The 22,742-nt window shown below is 43.8% G+C and overlaps 2 protein-coding genes across 4 annotated transcripts; one reads left to right on the top strand and one right to left on the bottom strand.

Moving 5' to 3' along the window:
* Nucleotides 1-5,970: 5,970 nt before the first annotated feature.
* On the bottom strand, nucleotides 5,971-10,645 carry bloc1s6 (biogenesis of lysosomal organelles complex-1, subunit 6, pallidin). Its single transcript, XM_086225965.1, has 6 exons — nucleotides 10,491-10,645; nucleotides 10,219-10,312; nucleotides 8,951-9,110; nucleotides 8,178-8,265; nucleotides 8,004-8,090; nucleotides 5,971-7,890 (listed from the first exon to the last, which is right to left on the bottom strand). The coding sequence occupies exons 2-6, from the start codon at nucleotides 10,280-10,282 to the stop codon at nucleotides 7,771-7,773; spliced, it is 519 nt and encodes a 172-aa protein (XP_086082091.1). The 5' UTR covers nucleotides 10,283-10,312; nucleotides 10,491-10,645; the 3' UTR covers nucleotides 5,971-7,770.
* On the top strand, nucleotides 10,336-18,423 carry slc30a4 (solute carrier family 30 member 4). 3 transcript variants are annotated; one of them, XM_086225941.1, is made up of 9 exons: nucleotides 10,336-10,458; nucleotides 10,665-10,739; nucleotides 11,024-11,536; nucleotides 13,207-13,353; nucleotides 14,029-14,182; nucleotides 14,501-14,702; nucleotides 16,347-16,452; nucleotides 16,537-16,671; nucleotides 17,259-18,423. In XM_086225941.1, exons 3-9 carry the CDS (start codon nucleotides 11,140-11,142, stop codon nucleotides 17,426-17,428), a joined length of 1,311 nt encoding a protein of 436 aa, XP_086082067.1. In that variant the 5' UTR covers nucleotides 10,336-10,458; nucleotides 10,665-10,739; nucleotides 11,024-11,139; the 3' UTR covers nucleotides 17,429-18,423. The 3 variants fall into 3 exon arrangements, with proteins under 3 accessions (XP_086082067.1, XP_086082057.1, XP_086082076.1); XM_086225931.1 differs by lacking the exon at nucleotides 10,336-10,458 and having other exon boundaries at nucleotides 10,590-10,739; XM_086225950.1 differs by lacking the exons at nucleotides 10,336-10,458; nucleotides 10,665-10,739 and having other exon boundaries at nucleotides 10,753-11,536.
* Nucleotides 18,424-22,742: the final 4,319 nt, after the last annotated feature.

Below are 22,742 nucleotides of genomic sequence, written 5' to 3'. Positions count from 1 at the left end.
ACCCGACCATTGAAAACAACACGGACAAGGCACATTCATTTCATCAAATCATGCTTCCCCTCCACCGCAACTGCGCCTGCTTTTCAACATACAACTTGTTTCTATATTTACATCTTTTACTGCAGTCTAAGAGGAGCTGAAGAAACCAGTCGTTACACGTGCAATAAAAGCTTTTCAGACCAGTGGGGTTGTTTTGAAAGTTTCCCCCTCAACAGGCACCGTGGCAGTGGGATGAGCAAGGTTAACTCTGCACCTGTGGGGCTGGTGGGAAATAGTTTTTCACCTTCTGTGGTTCACCCGCGCCGTCTGTGTTTACACTGCTGGGAACTGGCCTTGGGAGAAATGACACCACAATGCAGACACAACATCACACTCTTGAAACCAAACGTGGGATTAGACAGTTACAATTGAACACATTTTATGACTGTTGCTGCAGCTCAGAAGAGGCGAAGGCAGTTTTTAGAGCTTTTACATAAGAAGTTTCAATAACAAGATGTGAAAAAAAATTCATTAACTTATGAGTAAAACTCAATCATCAAAGATGCATAAAAGTTTTTACACAATGAAGTTCCATAAACATTACAGGTCAATGTAATTAGGATTAACACAGAAATACTATTTAATAGGATCCATTTTAAAGAATCATGGTTCAGTTACTATGAAAAACAATGTTGTATTTTTGACATAATACCTTCAGGCGCATCCTGTTACGCTCGTATTTGTGCTCCTAAGGATAAAAGATGCGCAGATTACAAAGAATCTTGAAGTCAATTTATGATGTCAAAACATGTACTTGAATAGGCTCTGATAAATTAAAAAAAAACAATAAAAAAAGAGTCAAAGTTGCTTTTCAAGCATTTCTTAGTTGTAGATTTGTGCCGTGATCGTTCTAAGTTGATTTTATTTGACCAAATCAAAAAAGCATCCACAAGATTCGCCAAATTTCTCCACAGATAATCCTCCTTTTTGTGGAAACCATAAGTGAGGCGTGTGTCTCGGTGTTACAACAATTATAATTAAATAGAAATGAAAAGAACACAAACCCTATAACGAAGGGAGGTATGATGGTCACTCCGGCTGATGAAGGCACAGTTTATGCACCTGATAGCAGCTTTCTTTCCTGAGAAATGGTCATCTGTTCTCTCTCTCTCTCTCTCTCTCTCTCTCTCTCTCTCTCTCACACACACACACACACACACACATGGATGTGTATCACTTAGGAACACTTTAACCTGGTCTCTGACGACTGGAAGCTACACAACAGGTAACAACTCTGAATGATTCACTGTTACCTTGCGTGCGTCCTTGGGGTCTGACAAACAGGCTGAATGAACTTTTGACTCGTAAAATATTTAGAATACATTTGTAAAAAAATGCAAAGGCCTTTCAAAGCTGATTGGCACATGCTTGTTGCACCTGTACAGGCACCTGCCGGGTTTCTTGTCATAGTGCTTCCACCACTGGTAGATCAGTGGAAACCATGAGCAGGACTGTGCATTCCGTCACTCGTGAGCGTTTGCATGAGATAAACAAATACGGGCCCATTCATATAGATGGCTCATAATATTTGTTCAGTCTGATCACGTCTCGTGTGTGCAAGACAATTCTGTAAGTCCAGTGATCAGAAATACATCCGAAGCAGTAATGTAGAGAAGAAGAAGGGGTACCATAAAATGAAACCACATCTCAGTATAAATATCTCAAACATAGTGCATCATAATTTCCTGTTGTGGAAGATCGTATCGGTCCACAGTAAACTATTTTGATTAAATATCGACTGCGTACCTCAGTTGAGTCACCAAACCCTAATTACTAATGTTCCCTGTATCCATGTATCCAGACTGGCGTACGTACAGTTATGTAAGCACTGGTTGAGAAGGGAAAGTCCTGTCACTCTGGTCAAAAACCAAACACCACAAAGAGATGTGTTTTCCAGAACCATGGGTCAGGCTCTTCATATGGCACACAGCATGCCTGAACAGTACCAGCCCAATGGTACCATCTGAGGGGAATAATAACATGATGCAAGCATCATTAGTGTGGGCTCTAGGACCATATCCTGTTATGGTGGGTCTGGGAGAGGCCTGGTACTGCCAGTCTGAAGCCAACCGCAGCCTCCTCCTCACCCGTCTGAATCACTGTTTACTTAGACAGGAAGGCCGCCTGCTACAACATCATCATCTGCTGCTGCTCCGTGTCTGTGACTCGCTTGTGGCTTCGACGAAGGGGGGTCTGTGTTTTTCCTGACGGCCAAGTTTCTAAAAGCAGAGACAAGTTAAAAACAAATGCTTGAAGGAGCAAAACCCAGCCTGGGAAACCGCTGCTCCTCTGTGCTGTCTACCTCGCAAGCCACCATCCACCCCCTCCTTCTCCAAGAACAGAGTCCTATTGACTCATTAAGAACAGATCTGTCAGAGATTTATGGGGCAAAAGATTGTGTTCTAAAAGTGTGGAAACTAAAAACAACAGGCATTTTGACTGTTAGGGCAAATATAACTGTAAAGTGAATAAATGAAATACAACAAATCCATAAAACAAATCTACTGAAGCGTCTTAAAGCGGCAGGATATTAAGCAGACCTTGTGTCGAGATTTTTTTTTTTTTAAATTTGATGTGTGTGGACCACATGTTCCTTACAGTTTCTTAAAAAGCCTTTTTTTGTTGTTTCTACCAAACTGTATGCTTGGAAATCTCACTGTCCTCTTAACCCATGACACAACTTACTGAATAACAGGCCTTTTACACAGCAGCCATGTTGACATCGTCACAGGCTAACAAAGGTTAAGAAGTAACATTATTTATGGATGTCTTCTATGAAGTGGACCTGGCACACCTACACGGACAAAAGGCCATAACTAATGGTGTTATTTACACCCGTTTTCCCTGAAATGAAAGGAAAATGAAATGGCTGCTGTCAAAAAGGGTCAACGGGTTTGCAAATCAAAGTGCGACTTACATCACATCATAACTACGGATGTGACCACGAGGTTTGCGGGGCAGTAAGTAATGTAGATGTAAAGCACAGAGCACAAACACTCAGTGGAGCCATGGGAGATTTGCTAACAACAAGCTAGCAACTTTATTTTTTGTTCAGAATTTTTCAGAATACGGCTCTAACAGTCTGCTCTGATAAACCACTGATAAGGTATTTCATTTATTTTGGTGGCATCTTTTATTTTGTCACCGCAACTGGCGACTGATCTGGGATCCTGCTTGACAAGGGAGACAGAAAAGAAAAGGAAAAATTTGCGATGACAAATTCACATCCCGTTCAATTACAGTTGTATCACATCATCGGCTGCCCTCTGCCCACCCTGGAACACATCTCCTCATCCCACTGCCGCAGGAGAACCAAGGCAATCACAGCTGACCCCACCCACCCTGCCCAACCCCTGTTTGACCTGATGCCCTCGGGCAGGCGCTTCAGGTCAATTAAGTCCCGCACCAGCAGACTCACAAACAGCTTTTTCCCCTGGGCCATCAGGACTGCAAACACCCACAAACACAGCTAACGCACACAAACAACTCTCTGGACCCCCCCCCCCCCCCATCAACAACCATCAAACTACCGCATCCTGTACTGCCCCTTAATTTGTTCTCTGCACTTTAAAATCTCCTTTTGCACCTCTCACTTTTTTTTCACTTGCATCATGCGCATTTTTTAAAATCTTTTTTTCTGTATTTTTTATTTTTCTCACATTGCTTATTGTTTATTTTTATGTATTGCATCTTTTCTTGTATGTGCTTTCTGTGGTGCATGGTGGCTCTGGTAGAGCGCTCCTTTTAACTATTTTAAAATAGGTACATCACGAGAAAATTCATCACAGTATCTGTGTAACTGAAGAAGACAAAGTAGCCCTCTGACAAGCAGAAAGCAGGAATTGTATTTAGTTGGTGCACTGATGTCAGTTTTACAAATATTACAACTGACATTATATCATATATAACAATACAGAACAAAGGGCATCATCTTCTTTAACACGTACAATAAATGTGTCATAATGGTGAATCAGTTTATAATGCCGGATCTTTTAATGAAAATATCAATATTTGATGTATCAATAATGTACCTTGATAACGTCTCTTATGAGTATATGTCACAACATATTGCAGTATTAAGTCTCACTCCTACTGGATAACAATGTACTTGTTACTCTGTTTGTGCACCCCTGCTAAACTCCTGTTTACATGACATACTCATGCGGAACATTCTTCACTCCATATTACTCTGACCCAGTTTCAGAGCCATGAAGAAAAACAACAATTAGCGTTGAAATAGCAGCATTCATATGTGACAGTGATGCATTTAGACAATCACACAAAATGTCAAACAACACCCAGAAAAACTACATTCCCATGTGGTTTCCTCTGCACTGCCTAACTTTCATCAGATGACCCCCCGTCCCTGAGTCTGGACCTCACTCCCTGGGTCTGGACCCCCCGTCTCTGGGTCTGGACTCCCCTCTCTGAGTCTGGACCCCACTTAAGCCATGAAGCAGTGCAGTTTCTGCTCCTGCCAAAAGTGGGCGGGGGTGAACCGAGCCATGTTGGTTTTGACTGCGTTTCCTGCTGTAGTAGTAAGTATAAAATTAGAGCTTTATGTGAATTGGCGGGGGTGAGACAGACACATGATTTTGTTGGGATACAGAGGAATGTAACCTACTTTTCTGTCTGCGTGTGGCAGGTACGTGACAATGGTGTTGAGTATGAATAGAGACTGTGTTTGGTGAAAACATCGGCCTTGTGTTGACCAATTCAGCAACAATTTGAGGTTTATGAGGTGGAAGCTGGAGCTGAATTTGAACCCAGCTTGGCCAAGAATCATAGCCTGTCAACTCTGCTCCTCATGGCTTAACGGTTCCAGTTGATTGAATTCACATTAGATCCAGATAAGCAGGTAATCCAACCCTCATTAGGGAGCTGTAATCACTTTTGAGGGAAAGCATTGTGATAACTTTAGACTTTAAAGAAATATATCAACTTTTTGGGAAATACAATACTTGACACTGTACCCAGACCCAGACAAGATAGGTACTGTTGTGTGTGTGTGTGCATTAAGGAGCAGAGACCTGCAGAATCCAGTTGAGCGCTAATTACCTTTGTTAGTTAGCACACATCATGAATCATGTCTTATGTGTTTTCAGTGAAATCCGTCAGTGCAGAGATGTTGCAGCTGAAACTAGGAACTCAGCATTCAGAGGAGGCTGACGAGGACCGACTCCAGATTCAGAGTCAGAAATATGTCCATGCTGACACCTAGTGGACCAGAGTTATAATTACAGTTCATATTGTCTGAGCACACTAGGGCTGCGTCTGAATTGCCAAGAAGGTCGGATCGTAGGTCTCAGAGCAGGTCGTAGGCTGTCCGAAAACACAACTGGCGTGAGTAGTGACCTACTTCACAACCTAAATTCCAGCCTAAACACGCCCACATTGTAGGTCGGTTCAGGTGCATCCTACGGAGCAACCAATGGCCCACAATGCACCGCGGACTTCTTCTTCATCCCCTAAAAACGTGTGGACCCGCAAGCCAAGTTTGAGCAACCAACAGTCTCCCATTCTTATGCAACACAAATGTCTAGTCATTGTTGATGCCTAAAGGTGTGTTCACAACGCGTCACGTTTGGTGTGAACACACCTTTACAGGTGCGTTAATGTGCTTAATAATAGAGAATGAATGGAGGGTGCGCTCAGAGTGGAGTGCAGTACAACAGCCAGGCCAGCAGGTGGGGCTTTTGTTGGTGCAATCTACCTATTTGCGGTATCTGTGCTCTGCCAGCAGAGGACGTGCTTCACCACCAATCTTCTAGGGTGTCGGAATGGTGCCGCCATGTTTAGGTTGGAGGAGTAGGCTGTAGCGGTAGGTCGTAGCAGTAGGACGTAGGTTGCCACTTGGCAATTCGGACGCAGCCTTAGACATTGAACAGGAGCTTGCTCCAACAAAACACACAAACACACACACATTTACTTGAGAATTTACTTCAATTACACACAAAAGGCTTTTATTTTCATTTATCAGCAGTCAGTTCTCGCACTCATGCATGATGTGCTAGATAGAAAAATTGCGAGTTAAAACACATCAGCCAACTAATTCACGTACAAATATACAGTTAATTTAAGACAGACCAGTTTATGTTGCTTCTGTTGTCTATTGTGGCATCCCAGGATTAATTATAGTCAAATGGCCAATAACAAAAATATGCTACATACGTTGGTTGAAATGTATGGTACATAGGATCCAAGTTAGGATCTGGAAATACAGTATATTCCAACATAATGAAGTCCTGTCTGATTATCAACAGTTTACAATATGTAACAGCGGCAGGGTAGACGTCCACTTACAAGATATATCAACGATTCATTTCAGACAAAACAATAGGTAACAAGGATTCCTCTCCTGGTCTCTGAGGCTGACTGTGTCATCAGAGGCTGATGATGGTCTCACTGCTAGTACCACCACAGGACAATTTAGTCCGGGTCTTTGGTTTGTGATCTTGGCAAATTTTTGACATCAGGATCCTTTGGTTTTGCATGTTTTAGCCCATTTACTAAAAGCCTGTGTCCAATAAAATGTCACAACGAGACTATTGTTTGAAGCATTTCTGACATTCTGGACAGCTGCTGTGTCTATTTCTCTCACTTAAAGGTGCCATTTGTAACACTGACAACAAGCTGATGTGTCACCCTACACTCCAAACCAATGGTAGGACAAGAGCAAAAGTTGGGGAGTCCACACTATTCTAAAAACAAGGAAATTTAACTTCCCGAGCATGAGCTGGAAAGGCGAAATTTTGACATTTCTGGTTGACGGAGCTGCTGCTACTTTTGCAGTGTCCTAGTGAGTCATCGCTTTCCTCTTAAGATAACAATGAACAGTCTTGCCTTTCTCTCAATTCTTCTTGTTGGAACAAAATCAAACATTTCATAGTTGCAAGTCATCTCCTTGCTTTGTGACTCAGTTTCTGGTGTAACTTCTTAAATCGGATTTTCTGAAACAATGGAGTAATTGATTAGGGAATTTACTTCTGAAATCAGAGCTGGTTTAAAAGTGGCCAGTCACTGTTAACTCAGTTGTCTCCGGAGGTACTACAGGCCAGTGTTAGCTGGTTTTAAAAGTAAGAATTAGTCCTTAATATGTCAAAGTTATAGCACATAAATATATTATAATGGTCCAAGTTTATTTTCTATTTCTAAGGAGAGTTAAATTGCAGTTGAAAAGCACCAGTAAATTCTCCTGAACAAGCATTGTGACAATTATCCAATTCTATCTCCATTTCATGCAATTCCTCACTCCTATTTGTCACAAGTGATCATTCCACAGTATCCTAATGTTCATTCCTTGAAAGTATCTTACGCTGGAATCTGGAAGAAAGTCACACTGGAACATCACTGCTCCAATTAAAATGGTCTCAACATGCAGTCTGATCTTATTGGGCCTTCACTGTCATGTTACAACAGTAAAACTAGACTCTTTGGGGTGATTTTAACGTAATCTTAAGTGAACAGCAACAGTGGCGGCACAGAAGGCAGGAAATTGCATCAAAAACCCATAAATGTTGGTGCGCCAGTACAGTCTGGTGACCCAATGCATGCCAAGTAAAATCCCTGCTTCTGATCCATTTAGCAAGCCTTGCATGTTACCCTCCACTTTCTGGCCTCACATTTCCTGCATGATTTTCATCTCTTCTCTGTCACAAAAATGCAAAAATGCACCTAAAAACACACACACACACACACATATGAGATAATATATATACTTGGATGGAGATCTTATGTTCTTTTAGCAGGTTTGGCAATTAGCTGCCGTTCTCTCTCCAGCTCCTTCTCACGTTGTTGCTCCTTCTCCAGCGCCTCCTTCTGCTTCTGCTGCTGCAGCTTCAGAGCTCTCTTCTGAAAATAAAGGTTTTAACAGTGTTTCTATTGTTCCATAGTGTCGTTTCATCTCCAGCGTGCTGTCAATCTAGAATCGATAAAAATGAACATTTGCCTGAGAATGAAGTTACCTTTAGCTTGGTTGTCCTCTCATGGAGCATAATCATCTCTTTCCTTATGTTCACTAGTTTATTGTGGTACACCTTCGCCTCTGTAAACTAGATTCAACAAACTGGATTAGGATGATGCTCACTGGCAGTTTAATCACAAACATTTTGTACGGAGGTGATGTGGTCGACTCGTACCAGAGAATGTAGGTCCAGTAAGGCATTGCATTCTCTGAACTTGGTGACTTCTTGGTCCAGTGTGTCTAACAATATGACCTGATTTTGTCTGGTTGAGGAAAAAAGTGAAGAACAAGGAAAAATGTTTTCAGTAATGGAACAGAAGGATGCTTGACAAAGCCAACAGGTTGAAATGTGACCTGCTGTCCTCCTCCTGGCCTGGAGGAGAACATTTCTGACATTCAGTGAATGCTGACAGGACCAGGTCTTTGCAGGACAGAAGACATTCCATTTCACACTTCACATGATGGCAACTTCTTAAATCTATCGTGTGTCAACTCCAACTACTAATCAAATTACGTACAGTCGTTAGTTTTAGTTAGTTTTTTAAATTTTCTTCATTGTAATTACCTCTGAATTTCAATAAATACAAGAGACCCACTTCCTTGTTGAAAAGACAAACAAGCACCTTTAGAAATGCGGAGGAGGTTGGGGGAAAACGCACATTGAAAAGAAAAGAAGTTTATTATTTACTCTTTGTATGAGTGGACCAACTGGTACAATTTTACCACTGAAACCAAAGTGCAGAATTTTGTGTTTCAAAGTGATCTGCTTACACTGGGCTTGCTGTGGCCCTTGATTGCTCCTGATCTCCTGTCACTACTGCAGGTTTTTCCCTGAAGTTCTGAACTGAGTTCTTGTGAAACAGTTAGAGTCATTAGCTGGTGGTGGTGGGGGGCAGTTTTTGGGAACCGATCTATCTCCCAAGTACATGGAAGCAGTGAAATACTCACGTGAGCTCTTGCAGGGCTCGTTTAGAGTTCTGTAGGTCGGGCAGGTAGTGGGAGAGCAATCCCTCTGTGAGTCTGTCCACTGCTTTCTTATCCACAAACACATTCTCTGAAGGGGCTGAGCTCTCCACACATGCAGGTGCCTGCAATGCCAACTGGAGATCTGCAATGTAGATGTTACTTGTCATTTATCAGATCTTCAACAAAGTCCCATGACTACAGCTAACTAGCCTCATCCAGTCTGTTGCTCCTGAGGTAATTTACTGTGGCGCAAATTCAAGCATGTAGCTTTCTACATGCCTTAGAGTTCATCAGCTAACAGATGCTTCTGAACACAGCAAGAGGAAAACATGAACTACACATAAACATGAATCATACACCTCTGCCCCAAGCACGTGAATGAGGAAACCTTTGTAATGAAAAGGTATGCATTTGATGAATAAAAAAATGTAGCTCTCCCTTAAAACCATTTATTTTTTCCTACAATGAATCTCTTTTTCATTGGCTACATGTTTGCTTGTTTAGGAAAAAAACACCACATACCAATACCAGTGTACATTTCCATAAACATGGTTAAACATGGCATGAACATGGGTGAATGGCCCCTTACAAAGGGCCGTTCAGTCTTTCTACCGGAGGAGTGAGAGTCTGGTCCGCGTTGCCGGCAGTAAGTCAGACTTGTTCCTGGTGAGGGTTGGACTCTGCCAAGGCTGCCCTTTGTCACCGGTTCTGTTCATCACTTTTATGGACAGAATTTCTAGGCTCGGCTGGGTGGTGGAGGGGGTCGAATTTGGTGGCAGGAAGGTGTCATCTCTGCTTTTGCGGATGACGTGGTCCTCTTAGCTCCATCAGGCCACGACCTCCAGCTCTTGCTGGGACAGTTCACACCGAATGTGAAGCGGCTGGGATGAGAATCAGCACCTCCAAGTTTGAGGCCACGGTCCTCAGCCGGAAAAGGGTGGCCTGTCCATACTTTGCGCAGCCCTCCAGATAACTGATGAAGTACTATTGAATACCGCTTGACTCTTCAGTATGTTATTATACAATATCAAAGATACTGTGCACCTGTCTTATTATCAAACCAAAAATAATCCCTCGACATTGTAAGTGTAATAAATTGCACGCAGGTAAAATAAATGCAGTGCAGTTGAACCTGAACCCTCCTGTGCTTGATGCTGTGGCTGCAGCTGATAGCAGTAAATAGGTCATCTCGCTTGTTATGTGTTAAAAGATGCAGACAGCGCGAACAGGTTTGTTATTACGGTACACACCATCTACATGAGACAGTTCACCCTGAGATGAGGCTCTTCCATCCTCCATTCTCTCTCCCTCCATAGGTGACGACACTGTCGCTGTTTTTACAACCTGAAAAGAAACGCCAGATCATCAAACATGTCAATCTATCATGCATTCTTCAGCGAAAGGTTCCCTCCGAGCCTGAGGAAGCCTCCGCCTATTAGCTCGTTTGCTAATATGGACAGCGTGACACACTGACAGCATCTTCGTGACATGTAAGCGTTTTACAACGTTAAAGTCGTCTTACTTGTCTGACTGGCAATTAACAGCAGATGTGTGGAGCCGAGGGGTTTGAGAAGTTGAAGCAGTCGGAGGCAGCTATAAGTTTTTGCATCGTTGTTTTTCCCTGCGAACTCCGTCATGTGACTTGTGCGTTATCATGTGACTCAAAGTGACCAAATTTGCTAACTTCCGTTTACAGAGGCATTCTTAATGTCGTGGCTCTGCTGTACCTGCCAGTGTAAAGAGGTGACAGCCGCCAGGTGACGCTTTACAGGTGAGTCCTGCTAAAGCTTTAAAAAGGAAAGAACACGAGACCAACCCCGGCTGCCCGCCGCTGACTGGCGACACGGCGCAGCTAACCATTACAAGCTAGCGTGATGCTGCTTAGCTAAAGCTGTTTCAGAGGACCTCTAAAGTCATAGTTTAACTACTTTCGCGTGGAAATGGTAGTCACGGACGCGTGGACGCATGTGAAGTAACAAACCAAGCAGGGACGTGAGGGAGTCTGAGGGACTGTTGAATTCCTGAGTTATATTCTGTTTTGTTGCTCTCCTCCAGGTGTTTGCATGGAGTAGAAGTGCGAGCTACTAGCGGCGTCCCGCTGTAAAATGTGAATTATTTACTCGGAGGATAGTAAAGCTCACCGACCTACACTTGGCCCTCAATTACTGAAGATGTCAGGTGGGAATCTCTTAAAGAAGGTGCGCTCCGCCTTCCGGAGAGAGCGGACCGACGGGGACCTGAGCGACACGGCACCGTTCGACTTCTCAAGCGAGCTGATGGAGGACGATGCGCCCAAATTCAACCAACTGAAGGTGGTTGTCTCCGGGGAGATGTCAGATTACTCCGCCGGCGCTCCATCCAACGGGGTGGCGGTGAACACGCTGGTGGTGGGGGATGACGATGACTCCCTGCTTGACTCCTCTTCTAGCCTGGGCAGCCCCAGGTTGAACACGGACCCGTGTGAGAACTGCACCAAGAAGAGAGAGCTGATCAAGCAGAGGAGGGTGATGAAGAGGCTTGTGCTAGCTGCTTTGCTTTATTTTCTCTTCATGACAGGAGAAATTATAGGTCAGTATTGTTTGGAGTTGACTTTGCAGTAGTTAACTGATGTTGGTTAGTTGCAGTTAAATCATAACCCAGACCGACAGAGGTCAACACCACCGTGAAGGCTCACGTAGTTGCCACATGGTATTTGTCTCCACCCCATTGTAATGTAAATAAACGAATTCTGTTGTTTATATTGAAAACATAAACATCATCTGAAGTACATTCAACATCTCTATCAAAATTGTGTTGTCACTCTTAAGTATTTCCCATAAAACCCTATCGGCAGTAAGGGCTGTCGTACCCTAAGGAACCTAGGAGTTCTCTTTGATCAGGATCTGTCCTTTAACTCTCACATTAAGCAAATTTCTTGGACTGCTTTCTTTCATTTACATAACATCGCTAAGATCAGACACATCCTGTCTCAAAAAGAAGCAGAAAAACCAGTCCATGCCTTTATCATTTCCAGGCTGGATCACTGCAATTCCCTCCTGTCAGGCTGCACCAGTAGGTCCCTAAAGACTCTCCAGCTGGTCCAGAACACTGCTGCCTGCGTGTTGACTAGAACTAGTAGAAGAGACCATGTCTCTCCTGTACTGGCTTCTCTGCCTTGGCTCCCTGTCAGAATCTGAATAGAATTCAAAATTCTCCTAACATCCAAAGTCCTCAACAATCAGGCTCCTTCATATTTTACAGAGCTCATAGTCCCCTACTATCCAGCTACAACCCTTCACACCCAGGATGCAGGGTTACTGGGGGTTCCTAGTGTTTCTAAAGTAGAATGGGAGCCAGAGCCTCCAGCTATCAGGCTCCCCTCCTGTGGAACCGTCTCCCAGTTTTGGTCCAGGATGCAGACACCCTCTCGACCTTTAAGAGCAGACTTAAGACCTTCCTTTCTGATCAGGCTTATAGTTGGGCTGCTTAGACTGGCCCATAGATATCCTGCTATAGGCTTAGGCTGCAGGGGGATCTCCCATGGTGCACTGGGCTTCTCTCTCTCCCTCTCTTTCCTCTCTGTCCTCCTGTATGTGTCATACATAAATCATACTCATACATATTACTAACTCATCTTCTTCAGGCTCCCCGCATCCCAGAAACTGGGTGCTCCTGAAGGAGGCTGCAGACCTGAAGAGGCTCAAGCTGCCACCCGTAGCTCCACCTGCTCACGTCCCCATCTGTCCATCAGTCTCTTCCCTTTCTCTCTCTCTTTATCTCTGTCCCACTCTTTCCTTCTGCATATCTGTCTTCCTCCATGATCTGTCTTTGTCTCTGCCCTGCTGTCCTGCTCTCTTTCCCCTAACCAGTCAAAGCAGAAGGACGTCCCCACTGAACCTGGATCTGCTCGACATTCCTGCCTGTTAAAAGGAAGGTTTTGGTCGCTGCTGTTGCAGGATGTGCTTGTTGATGAAGAATTGTTGGTGTCGAGTCATTGAAGGAGTGAGGTGCTAGACCTGCTCTACCTGTTAAGACTCATGAGAGAACTTTTGTTGTGATTTGGCACCGTACAAATAAAATTGACTTGGCTTGACATCAAACTGCTGAATGTCAGAAAAAAAACAACCGACAGACAGACACAGACATGGGTGGAAACATAACTTCCCTGGAACTGTCTCCTAAATGCAGACATCGCCAATTGTAACTGCACCTGCATCCTTGATATTTATCAGAGGTTCTCATCGCATATTTGCTTTCAGGTGGTTACGTGTCAAACAGCCTAGCCATCATGACGGATGCTGTGCACATGCTCACAGATGTGGTGGGAATTTTGTTTTCATTGCTGGCCCTTTGGCTCTCAAGAAAACCACCAAGCAAGAGATTCACCTTCGGACTGCATCGCCTCGGTAAGTCTCTGATTTCAGAAGTCTTCTCTGCCCCGAATGCTGATCCAGCCCCCTCTTGGGTAATGATATGTGTCAGATTTAGTTCGATGGATCATGTTCAGTCCAACAACAATGTGGGAGCTCAGCAGCATTCGAGCCAGGTCACATTCGCAGCTTTTACTGTAGGTCAACTCACATTGGGCTGAACCGGGGATTTCGTCTGCTTAGATTTCTGTTGATGCAGATGAATTCAGGAGCCAACGGTACTGTCCCGTGTCAATGTGAGGAGGTGATTCTGTGAGGACATGGTACAATACAATCCTGCATGTAAACATGAATTATAAAACTGTCGAACAGGACCAAGGATTGGCCCCTGCAGCACCTCATTGGAGCCAACTATTTTGACAGCACCAGGATGTTGCCGATACACTCCAAACAGCTTGAGGCTGGATAAAAACAGGTTTCATGAACACTTATCTTTGAAGATCTAAATTTGTGGTTGTGGTACATTTTCCCATTTTCAAGAGGTGAGATGAAACAAGTAACTCTTTATGACACCAATAACTCTGGCCGAACTTTGGTTCTATGGTTACGTCACGGACCATACTCACGGACGTGTGTTTGTGTCGCGTCCTCCAGGTGTGTTGGTGTGTGTACTTCTAACACACGTGCACATGTTTGTGGTCTTCCCTTTAGAAGTGATATCTGCAGTCCTCAGTGTGCTGCTCATCTACATCCTGACAGCCATACTGCTCTTTGAGGCGGTGCAGAGGACAATTACCCAAGACTTTGACATAGACGGAGATGTCATGCTCATCACTGCAGCTGTTGGAGTGGCTGTCAACCTTGTGTGAGTGAAGCGAAAATGTCCATGAAGGGAAAATGCACAATGTGTGTGTGTGTGTGTGTGTGTGTGTGTGTGTGTGTGTGTGTGTGTGAGTGAGGGAAGTGTGTCAGCAAAAATATAACAATATAGTCCAAAGTGCTGTCCAAACTGCACGAGCAGAATTAAGCTGCTGAGTCGGTGTGTGTGTGTGTGTGTGTGTGTGTGTGTGTGTGTGTAATGTTTGACATCAGCTATAATGTAAGTTGTGAAAAATCCCCTGTATGTGATGTTTGAAATAATAATTGTTTTTTTTGTTTGTTTGGTTGGTTTTTTTGTATCCAGAATGGGATTCTTATTGAATCAAGGCGGTGGTCACCTCCACTCTCATGGCCACGCCCACTCTCAGAGCCCTGCGGCAGCCCCAGGGCCACAGCAGCAGAGCTCCCAAGGCAGCCTGGCTGTCAGAGCCGCCTTCATCCATGCTTTGGGAGACCTCATCCAGAGTGTCGGCGTTCTCATAGCAGCCTACATCGTCCGCTTCAAGGTGCCTTTCCTTTTCCTGTTGTTTGGTTTAAACGACACTGATTACCCTTTTAACAAAGACACGGTGAAGCGTTACTCTAGTCAAAGGGTTTTGAATTGGGACTCTGTTTTTCACGTGTGTGTGTGTGTGTGTGTGAAGCAAAATTCAAAAAAAGATCTTTCACCTTGAATCTTCCATTGCTGGACAGATTTTTTTTTTTTTCAGTTGCCTCAAAAAGCATCCACATAGGAAGTTAAACCAGATGTAGAAGATCCTCTACTGCAGTGTTTCTCAACCATTGGACCGGGCCCTTAAATCGGTCCGGAGTGCCCCCTTTAACTGAACCTCTCTTTTTGCAAAGGACAGTGCTTTTTAGTTGCGTTGAATCCTCGTCAGAAAACTTGTTGGAATGCAAATGTTCAAAATGGTTAACATAACCATAAGTTTGATTTGAAAAAAAAAGAAAAAAAAAGAAACAAAAAACAAAATCTCTCTGTGTATAACAGTAAAAATTGTAGGCATGCAGTTTGACAGGCTGCGAAGTTCATGATTTTCACACTCATGAAATTCCCAAAAAGACTGTTTGTTGTAAATACACCGTAGAAGAATGTAGAATAGGTAGTGGCAGTGTTGGAATTCATTAATATTACAATTAATCTTTTCAAGTAGATTATTAGATTGGATTAAAAAAGAGACGAGGTAAGAAAATAACCTGATTAGGAACAGGTGGGCTTTGACGGATCAACAAAGGGTGAAGTTTGGGGAAAAAAAACAACAACTCTGTTATCAGTGGACAAGTGGGTCAGTTGAACCCAGCATACCATGACAGGGGATTGCAAAGCAGGAACTACGAGTTATGAGAGTTCTGTAGCGGCTGATGCGCGACCAGTGTGACGCTCTGAAACGTAGCACAGTCACTGCATGCGACCGACTGCATCAGCAAATCAGCTCCTTATAAACGAGTGCAGTCAACATTCTGAATCCTACACATTAATATGCGTTTTTTTTAGAGTTTATTGGTTGGGAGAATAGTTATTGAATGCGCTTAAGTAATTGTTACTCTTTTTAAGTAGATTGCCACAGTCGTGACAGACTTCATTCAAGCGGAACCATGCTCGTTCATTGGGTTTGTGTTTGTGTACTAAAACATGTAGGCCGGGACTTTTTGTGTACCTTTGCACCCCAAAGTACCTTCAGTGTAACTTTTCTACAATTATGGTCCAGAAAACATTTCATAGGGAGTGGATACCATTTAACATTGATTTACTAGACACGTGAACGTTTCCAACAGATGCAGAGCGTCTTTCAAAGCTGCCTGAGGAATTTGCAGTCAGATGGCCTGAAGACTAGCGACTCGGTTACATATTAAATACGCACCAGGCGGTTTAAAGAGTAACTTCATTCAAAGATAATTCAAGTTTCTGACCGTCCCGGGAGGAGCTGTCAATAAAGATTGTCCAACTGTAGTCTTTGTGCCATGCTGTCGTTCAGCCTCAGCCTAACAGTGCTGGACTCCCAATACTAAATCCATCTGTCTAATGGCAGGCCTGTGTGTTGCTAGGCTGCTCAGAACATTTCTATAAAAAAACGAATTGCGCTTTAGGAAATTGAAAATCGGTGGTGGTGGTGGTGGTGGTGATAAGATGGTGTCGTCTGTCTTCCCAGCCAGAGTATAAACTGGCAGACCCCATCTGTACCTACATCTTCTCCATTCTGGTTCTCTGCACCACCATCCGCATCATACGCGACACAACTGTCATTGTGCTGGAGGGTAAGTGCCACGTATTTCTTCACCACGTCTGAGACCTCCATGACATTGTGTGGTACTAACTTAGTTGGGTACCCACTGGGTCAGGTGCGCCCGGACACCTGGACACTCTGCAAATCAAAGAAGATCTCCTGAAGTTGGAGGATGTCCAGTCGGTGGATGAGTTGAACGTTTGGGCGCTGACTGGTGACAAGACTGCCGCACTAGTGCACCTCCAGCTCAGTGAGTAGCTCCATGACATCACCTCATGACATCATATTGGCTGCCAGGGTCTAAAACTCCAGCTATCACGTACACCAGAAGCATCTTGTCCAGGTCCTTAATCGTCAGTGTACATTTTAATTTATTCAGAATGATTTGTAATTATTCATTTGCGTTGATGTTTTTTATGCTACCTTTGAAAAATGAGATGTGTGTTTTTATTTTGTTTAAAAAGGCTGTTCGCGCTTCCCTGTCCGTGGTAGTTCACATTTACTCCAGAAATAGAACAATTCACTACCTCTACATTTCAGAAGGAAGTGATCCAATCAATGTATTCAAGTTCAGGTCCCCCCCCCCCCAGTTTAAAGAATGCACAAAAGTCATAAACTCAACAACACTGATATGTGCTGCAGAGGAGGCAGAAAATCCAGCAAACTTGTTTGAGGCACAAAAAAAATTTACAATCTTATAAAGAACATAAAAAATAAAGGGAAAACGATAAAAACGCACAAGTGATGCAAACTGATAATAATAAGGGAATGTAAAACGCAACATTTATTCGTAGACCAACCAGTTGATTGTTCAAATGCTTCTTTTTGTGCCTCCAGTGCCCTCCAGTGCCAACAACTGGGAAGATGTCCAGGTACAAGCCCGCAATCTGCTCCTCCACACACACGGTGTGAGCAGGTGCACGGTGCAGGTCCAGACACACCAGCTGTTGCCGGTGCACAGCTGTGCTCACTGCGAGCAGCCCGGCACCACTACAGGTGCACATTGACTTCAGTGGACTCAATAGACCTGCAGAGACGGCACGGGGGTGCCCGACACATCCCTGCTGCCGCAGCAGCAGCAGCCGCCGCACTAAACAGTATGTAAGTGAGAAAAGACGAGTGCCAAAAGCCAATTGGAGGAGCAGCAGACAGACGCACATGCTGATGAAAGGATCTGTACAGCCTTCAGGGACTATTTGCTCTCAATGCTTGCAAAGCGTTCAGGGCGGAGGGTGAACGCTAAATGTTCAGCATGAAAGAATGGAAAAAAATCAACTCGCTCTTAATTCACCATTCAAGCCTATTCTTGCAGGTAACTTTTGTATTTTGCTGTTTGATTTATCACAAATATCAGCTGATGTTTTGTTCTCAGATGTTGATTTTATTTTTTATTATTGGGTCTGTAGACTGTATCCTATTTGAGCAGCAGATGAATGAAAAGTACCCCATGTAAACTGTGGTTTAGAGTATTAAAGGTTCCCCACCACTGGCACCAGTGAGGTAAATAAAACCCACTCGTGTCCCCCTAGAAAAAAGTATTTCTGTTTATTTCCCTCCACCGGTCTGTTGTCAAACCCATCCTTTTAAAAGATAACCTTAGATATTCTTAGAGTGGCTGTGCTGACCAACACTAAATCAGTAATTCCGATCTTCTAGCGTATCTTTTAACTGAGGGGGTGAGAATGCAACTGACAATCAAAGCGTGGCTGGCTTTGAATAAGTAAGTAATAACTGCTGCAGCAGATGAGCCGTCCTTATCGGGGTCCCCCCCAGCTCCACTTGCTACCATTGCTAACTGACAGCATGAGAGCACAGACACGTCTCCATTGTTGCCTGGGTCCCAGGTATGTACAGTGTTATACAGAGGGATGTGGGTTGAAGCCTACCAGTGATGGTGTTCAGGCTGGGTTCATTTTCATTGCTCTAATATTGATTGTAAATCAGGAACTGGATTATTGCTTTTGTTTGTAATAAAGTATTTCATATTTTGTTTCTTTCAGTATCTTGAGCTTTTTCTTCTTTGGGGGTTGGGGGGGTACTTTTGGATTGTGGATCTAATTTCAGTCTGTTGCAAAGAAAGGATTTGGCACAGCTGAAACACTCAGAAGTTGCAAAAGACAAGCTTGTAGTTGTAAATGCGGGTCAGATACCTGTTTCCTCCTGCGGTTTGATTTCAGAATCAACCAGACAAACCACAGGGGGGCGCTGTGTTCCTCCAGGGGTCCGTTTCACAAAGCAAGTTCATCAAACCCTGAGTTTAATCCTGATCTCCGAGTTGATCTACACTAAGATAGAAAATTCAGCATTTTCGGTTGCAGAACAACGGATCTGAATCAGTTTGATCAACTCGGAGTAGGTTCACCTGGGATAAAGCGCGATCACGACAACTCTAAAAAGCCAGCAGAAATGGAGCCCCGATTCACCGAGTCACCATGGCGACGGGGAAGAGGAGAGCTTCGTTTTTCACGTCAGTGGAGGTGGAAATCTTGATGCGATAATGTGAAGAGTTCCAACACGCGTTAAAAACAGAGGTGCAACACCTCTGCAGCTGCAAGAGAGAGAGAGAGAGAGAGAGAGAGAGAGAGAGAGATGGCGTGGAAGAACATTGCTGCTCGGGTCAATGCTTAAGTTTAAATGTAGTCCTTTGCAATCATGATTATTACGGAGGAAGCTGCTTACATGGTAGCGCATTCATTTATATGGTTTAGATGCAACACCGCGGGGGAGAAACGCACTTGGCAGCAACTTAAAATGAAGCATAAAAACATCATTCAAACAGGTCAGACCATCTCATGGGTACCCCATGTTCTGCATTGTAAATTAAATACATATGTAAATTATTTTGTTTTATCCCCAACATAATTCTGGTTTCATACACAAATGTCTTCATCAATATCATGTTCTGTTAAATGATTAAGCCTATTTAAACTAACACAGACTTCTACTCAGCCAACAGAAAGAAGGCAGATGCCCGTAAAACGGGTGGTGGCCCAGCACCACCACCACCACGTCTAACAGAGGCACAGGCGCTGGCCCGAGTTAAGAGTGTAGGAGGTGACACTGTCTGGAAAAGCAAGAGCGTCTATGCGCCGTCTGATCTCCATCTCCCGACGAATATGTAATTCTCTGCGCAGCAATGCTGCACCTTTATCCACGGGATCGTCAAGAAAAGGACCTGCCATGTTAGTTGAAAAACTCGCCAAAACTCGCCTGCTGATAAATGAATGCGGAAATCATTCATCTCCGCCCACTTTCAATCTGAAAGTGGGCGGAGACAGCGAGAAACTCGAGGTTCATTGACAAAAACCTGGTCCCGACCAGATTAGTTTCATAGCGTCTGTTACTGCGGTAACTGACCGAGCGCATCAGGTACCGCTGTCTGTGAAACAGGCCGGAGTGAACCCTCTTTCTCTGGTTTGAGTGACCTCCCTTTGTGAAACGGAAAACTCCGTGTTTTCCTTATTTCAGGGTTAATAGACCCCGAGTTTGCACTAAACCTGCTTTGTGAAACGGACCCCTGGTCTTGGTCGGACCCCGTTCTGCTCTCCAACCCCTCAACTCAGCAACTTTGAAATGTTTCGTCCCATGTTTCTGACATCGTGAGTGTGTTGCCTTACTGCTTCCAAGGCCTCGTTGTTGTTGTTTTTTAACCGCAAAGAAACACATGCACTTGTACTTTTATAACAAAAATAAAGTTTATTGAAGTAGCACTTACCAAATCCAGCATTAAACAGTCCTTCCAATATTAAATGAAATGGCGACAGACATAAAACCTACTCCTACCCAACTATTTAAAAAAAAAAGCTTTTTGATTAAAACAAGGATTTTCAAGCTGGATTTACAAAAGATATTATCACGAAATATGGAATTAAAACATTTGGTGCAGCCACTGAATTGGTCACTTAAGAGTTTGCCATTATAAATGTGAGTCGAGCAGCAAACGAGAGGTTGAACTCGGAATCAGACGTGGTTTACCGCACGCGGTTGAACGCGTGCTGTGCTATCACGTCCCACCACGAGATGGAGCACTTGAACTGTAGCTGCAGGATGAAAGGATCACGCCGGAAAGAAAAATTCGCATTCTTATACTTTATACAACTCCACTTTAAACTGTAAAATGACGTCTCTCTCACAAGCCGAGCAGCCACATTCTATTTGAGCCCAAAGTTGTTGAACTTTGACCGATAAAAATGGTCTGAAAGTATTTTTCTTACCTCTATTTGTTTCATTATTGGGTGAGAGAGCCTTCCATAAGGAGAGGAATCATGACCCGTGCCTGTAATGGATTTAAATGTGAGCCAAGTGGAATCAAAAGCAATTCAGACGAGTGTTTGTGTGAAACAGATGAACTAATAGTTTTATTGACCTCTTTAGCGTATTATGAAGTCACCACACGTGCTCTGCAACGAAGGCCTTTCACACAAAAAGGTTTCCATCCAAAGTGCAGACATATCAAATGTTTGTTATCAATAACGTGCATAAACTGGGAGCGTCTCCGTCTCTAGGCAACAGAGACATATCACAAGATGCAATCGCTCCTCATGTTGGCATAAGAGCCGAGCCCGCGGGTAACAGCCTCCACAGGCCGGCTGCTGTGCTGTGGAGCTCCATCACACGCTGCTCCCTGCTGCCGGAGCCACGCTAGATTCGGCTCAAGCAACAGGAAGACGGACTGACAGGAATCTCCCTCTTCCGGACAGGTTTAGTTTTTTTGTTTTTTGTTTTTTTTAGTAAAGTTCACGTCTGCCAACACATGGGGGGAATATCTCCTTTACTGGTCACATGGTGTGTGTGATGTCAGTCACGTACACACTCTCGAACATCCTTCCTCCCCGTCATTGTTTCCTCGAATAACTCTCCAGTGCACATAACTTGATATAATGCAATGCCTGCAGCATGCGGCGGTCAGCCTGAGCGGTAATCTACAAAGTGACACACCTCAAATGTTTTAGAACACGTCAGAGATCCTGAACCTTCGTGTTCTCCAAGTCTACGAGGCCGACGGGAGCACAAAGCTCTCATGAGAAACCTCTGCAAAAACAAACAGGCAAAAGCAAAACCAGATAAGAAGCAGGTTTGCTGGAGTGAAGAGGAGCTCACAACTCTCTCTCTCTCTTTTCACACCACTTGATTTGGGTTTAACAATGTATGAGAAATCCATTCCGAAACACTCTACAGTCAACGCTGCAGTGCTGCGCCTCTGCCAGAGATCCAGGAGAGAGTTAAGAGGATTGACCCGAGTGTTCAGTACCCACACGGCCATAAACCGAGCAGACCAGAGCCTGGAGGAAAGTAATTACTGCACAGCTCATCGTCTTTGTCCCCTCATGCAGATAACGTGTGTCCTGAGTCTGGCTGGAAAATAAACTGGATTATAGGTTGAAGACTTTAAAACAAATTGCTCAGGATCAAGATTTTAACCACCATTGATACAAATTGAACTTTTTATTCTAATTGAATATTATTATTATTTGTAGTGGTAGAAGTATTTGTAGTAGCGATTATTCTAAATCATCCTAAATCTTACATTTTGATTGGTTGAAGTCTGTCCTCGTTGACCGTAGCCTTGGTGATGTTGTGCTCCTGTGCAAACTTGCTCGCTACTCTTTGCTCCGTGTCTCGCCCGTGTTTTCTCATGTGACTCATCTATTGTTCGCTGCTGGTTCATTCAATCAAGTCTGTCGATTTATTGGAGTAGAAACACGCTTTTAAATACAACGCATCGCTAAAGATTAAACCAGGGAACGGCGACTCTCTCTGCTCCTGTCCTCAAACAGCAGCGTGTGGTTGGGGGTCACAGCTCTGCAGGGTCGGATCTGAGGTTCCCAGGTGATCTCGCATCTCAAGATCAAACAGAAAAACGTAGTTTTTTTCCTCGACCAAGAATCGCCTCATGGCCGCTCTCACTGATCAGGAGTCCCTGGATAGAAAATGAAAGCTCAGTTCAGCATCAGGACTCTAATAAAGTCCTGTCTTAATAAATCTGTCAGATGGACCAAACCAGTACCGTCAGTACTTTTACTGTACTTTGGTTCATGCATGCAGGATGTGTACTTGTACTGGTGTATTGTTATATTGCTCCACTGACGTGTTTATTTTTTTTCAGGAGTGTTTGATTGAAAGCTGGTGTCCTTCTGGATTTTTTTTTTAATTGACAACACATCGAATCAAAAGATAAAAATCAAGACCACATCGGCGTGTTCAGCAGCCTCTTGGCCTCAAGCTCATTAGCATCGCGAACCAAGTGTTTAAAGGAGTAGTTTCTGGATATATCTTACCTCCTTTTACACTTTTTTGTTTATTATTTTGTCCATCCATCCA

This window comes from Aulostomus chinensis, chromosome 2 (assembly GCF_037954235.1).
Source record: "Aulostomus chinensis isolate RoL2024-O1b breed Wild chromosome 2, RoL_Achi_v1.0, whole genome shotgun sequence".
Lineage (NCBI taxonomy): Eukaryota > Metazoa > Chordata > Actinopteri > Syngnathiformes > Aulostomidae > Aulostomus > Aulostomus chinensis.
This window is presented reverse-complemented; position numbering and strand designations above follow the sequence as displayed.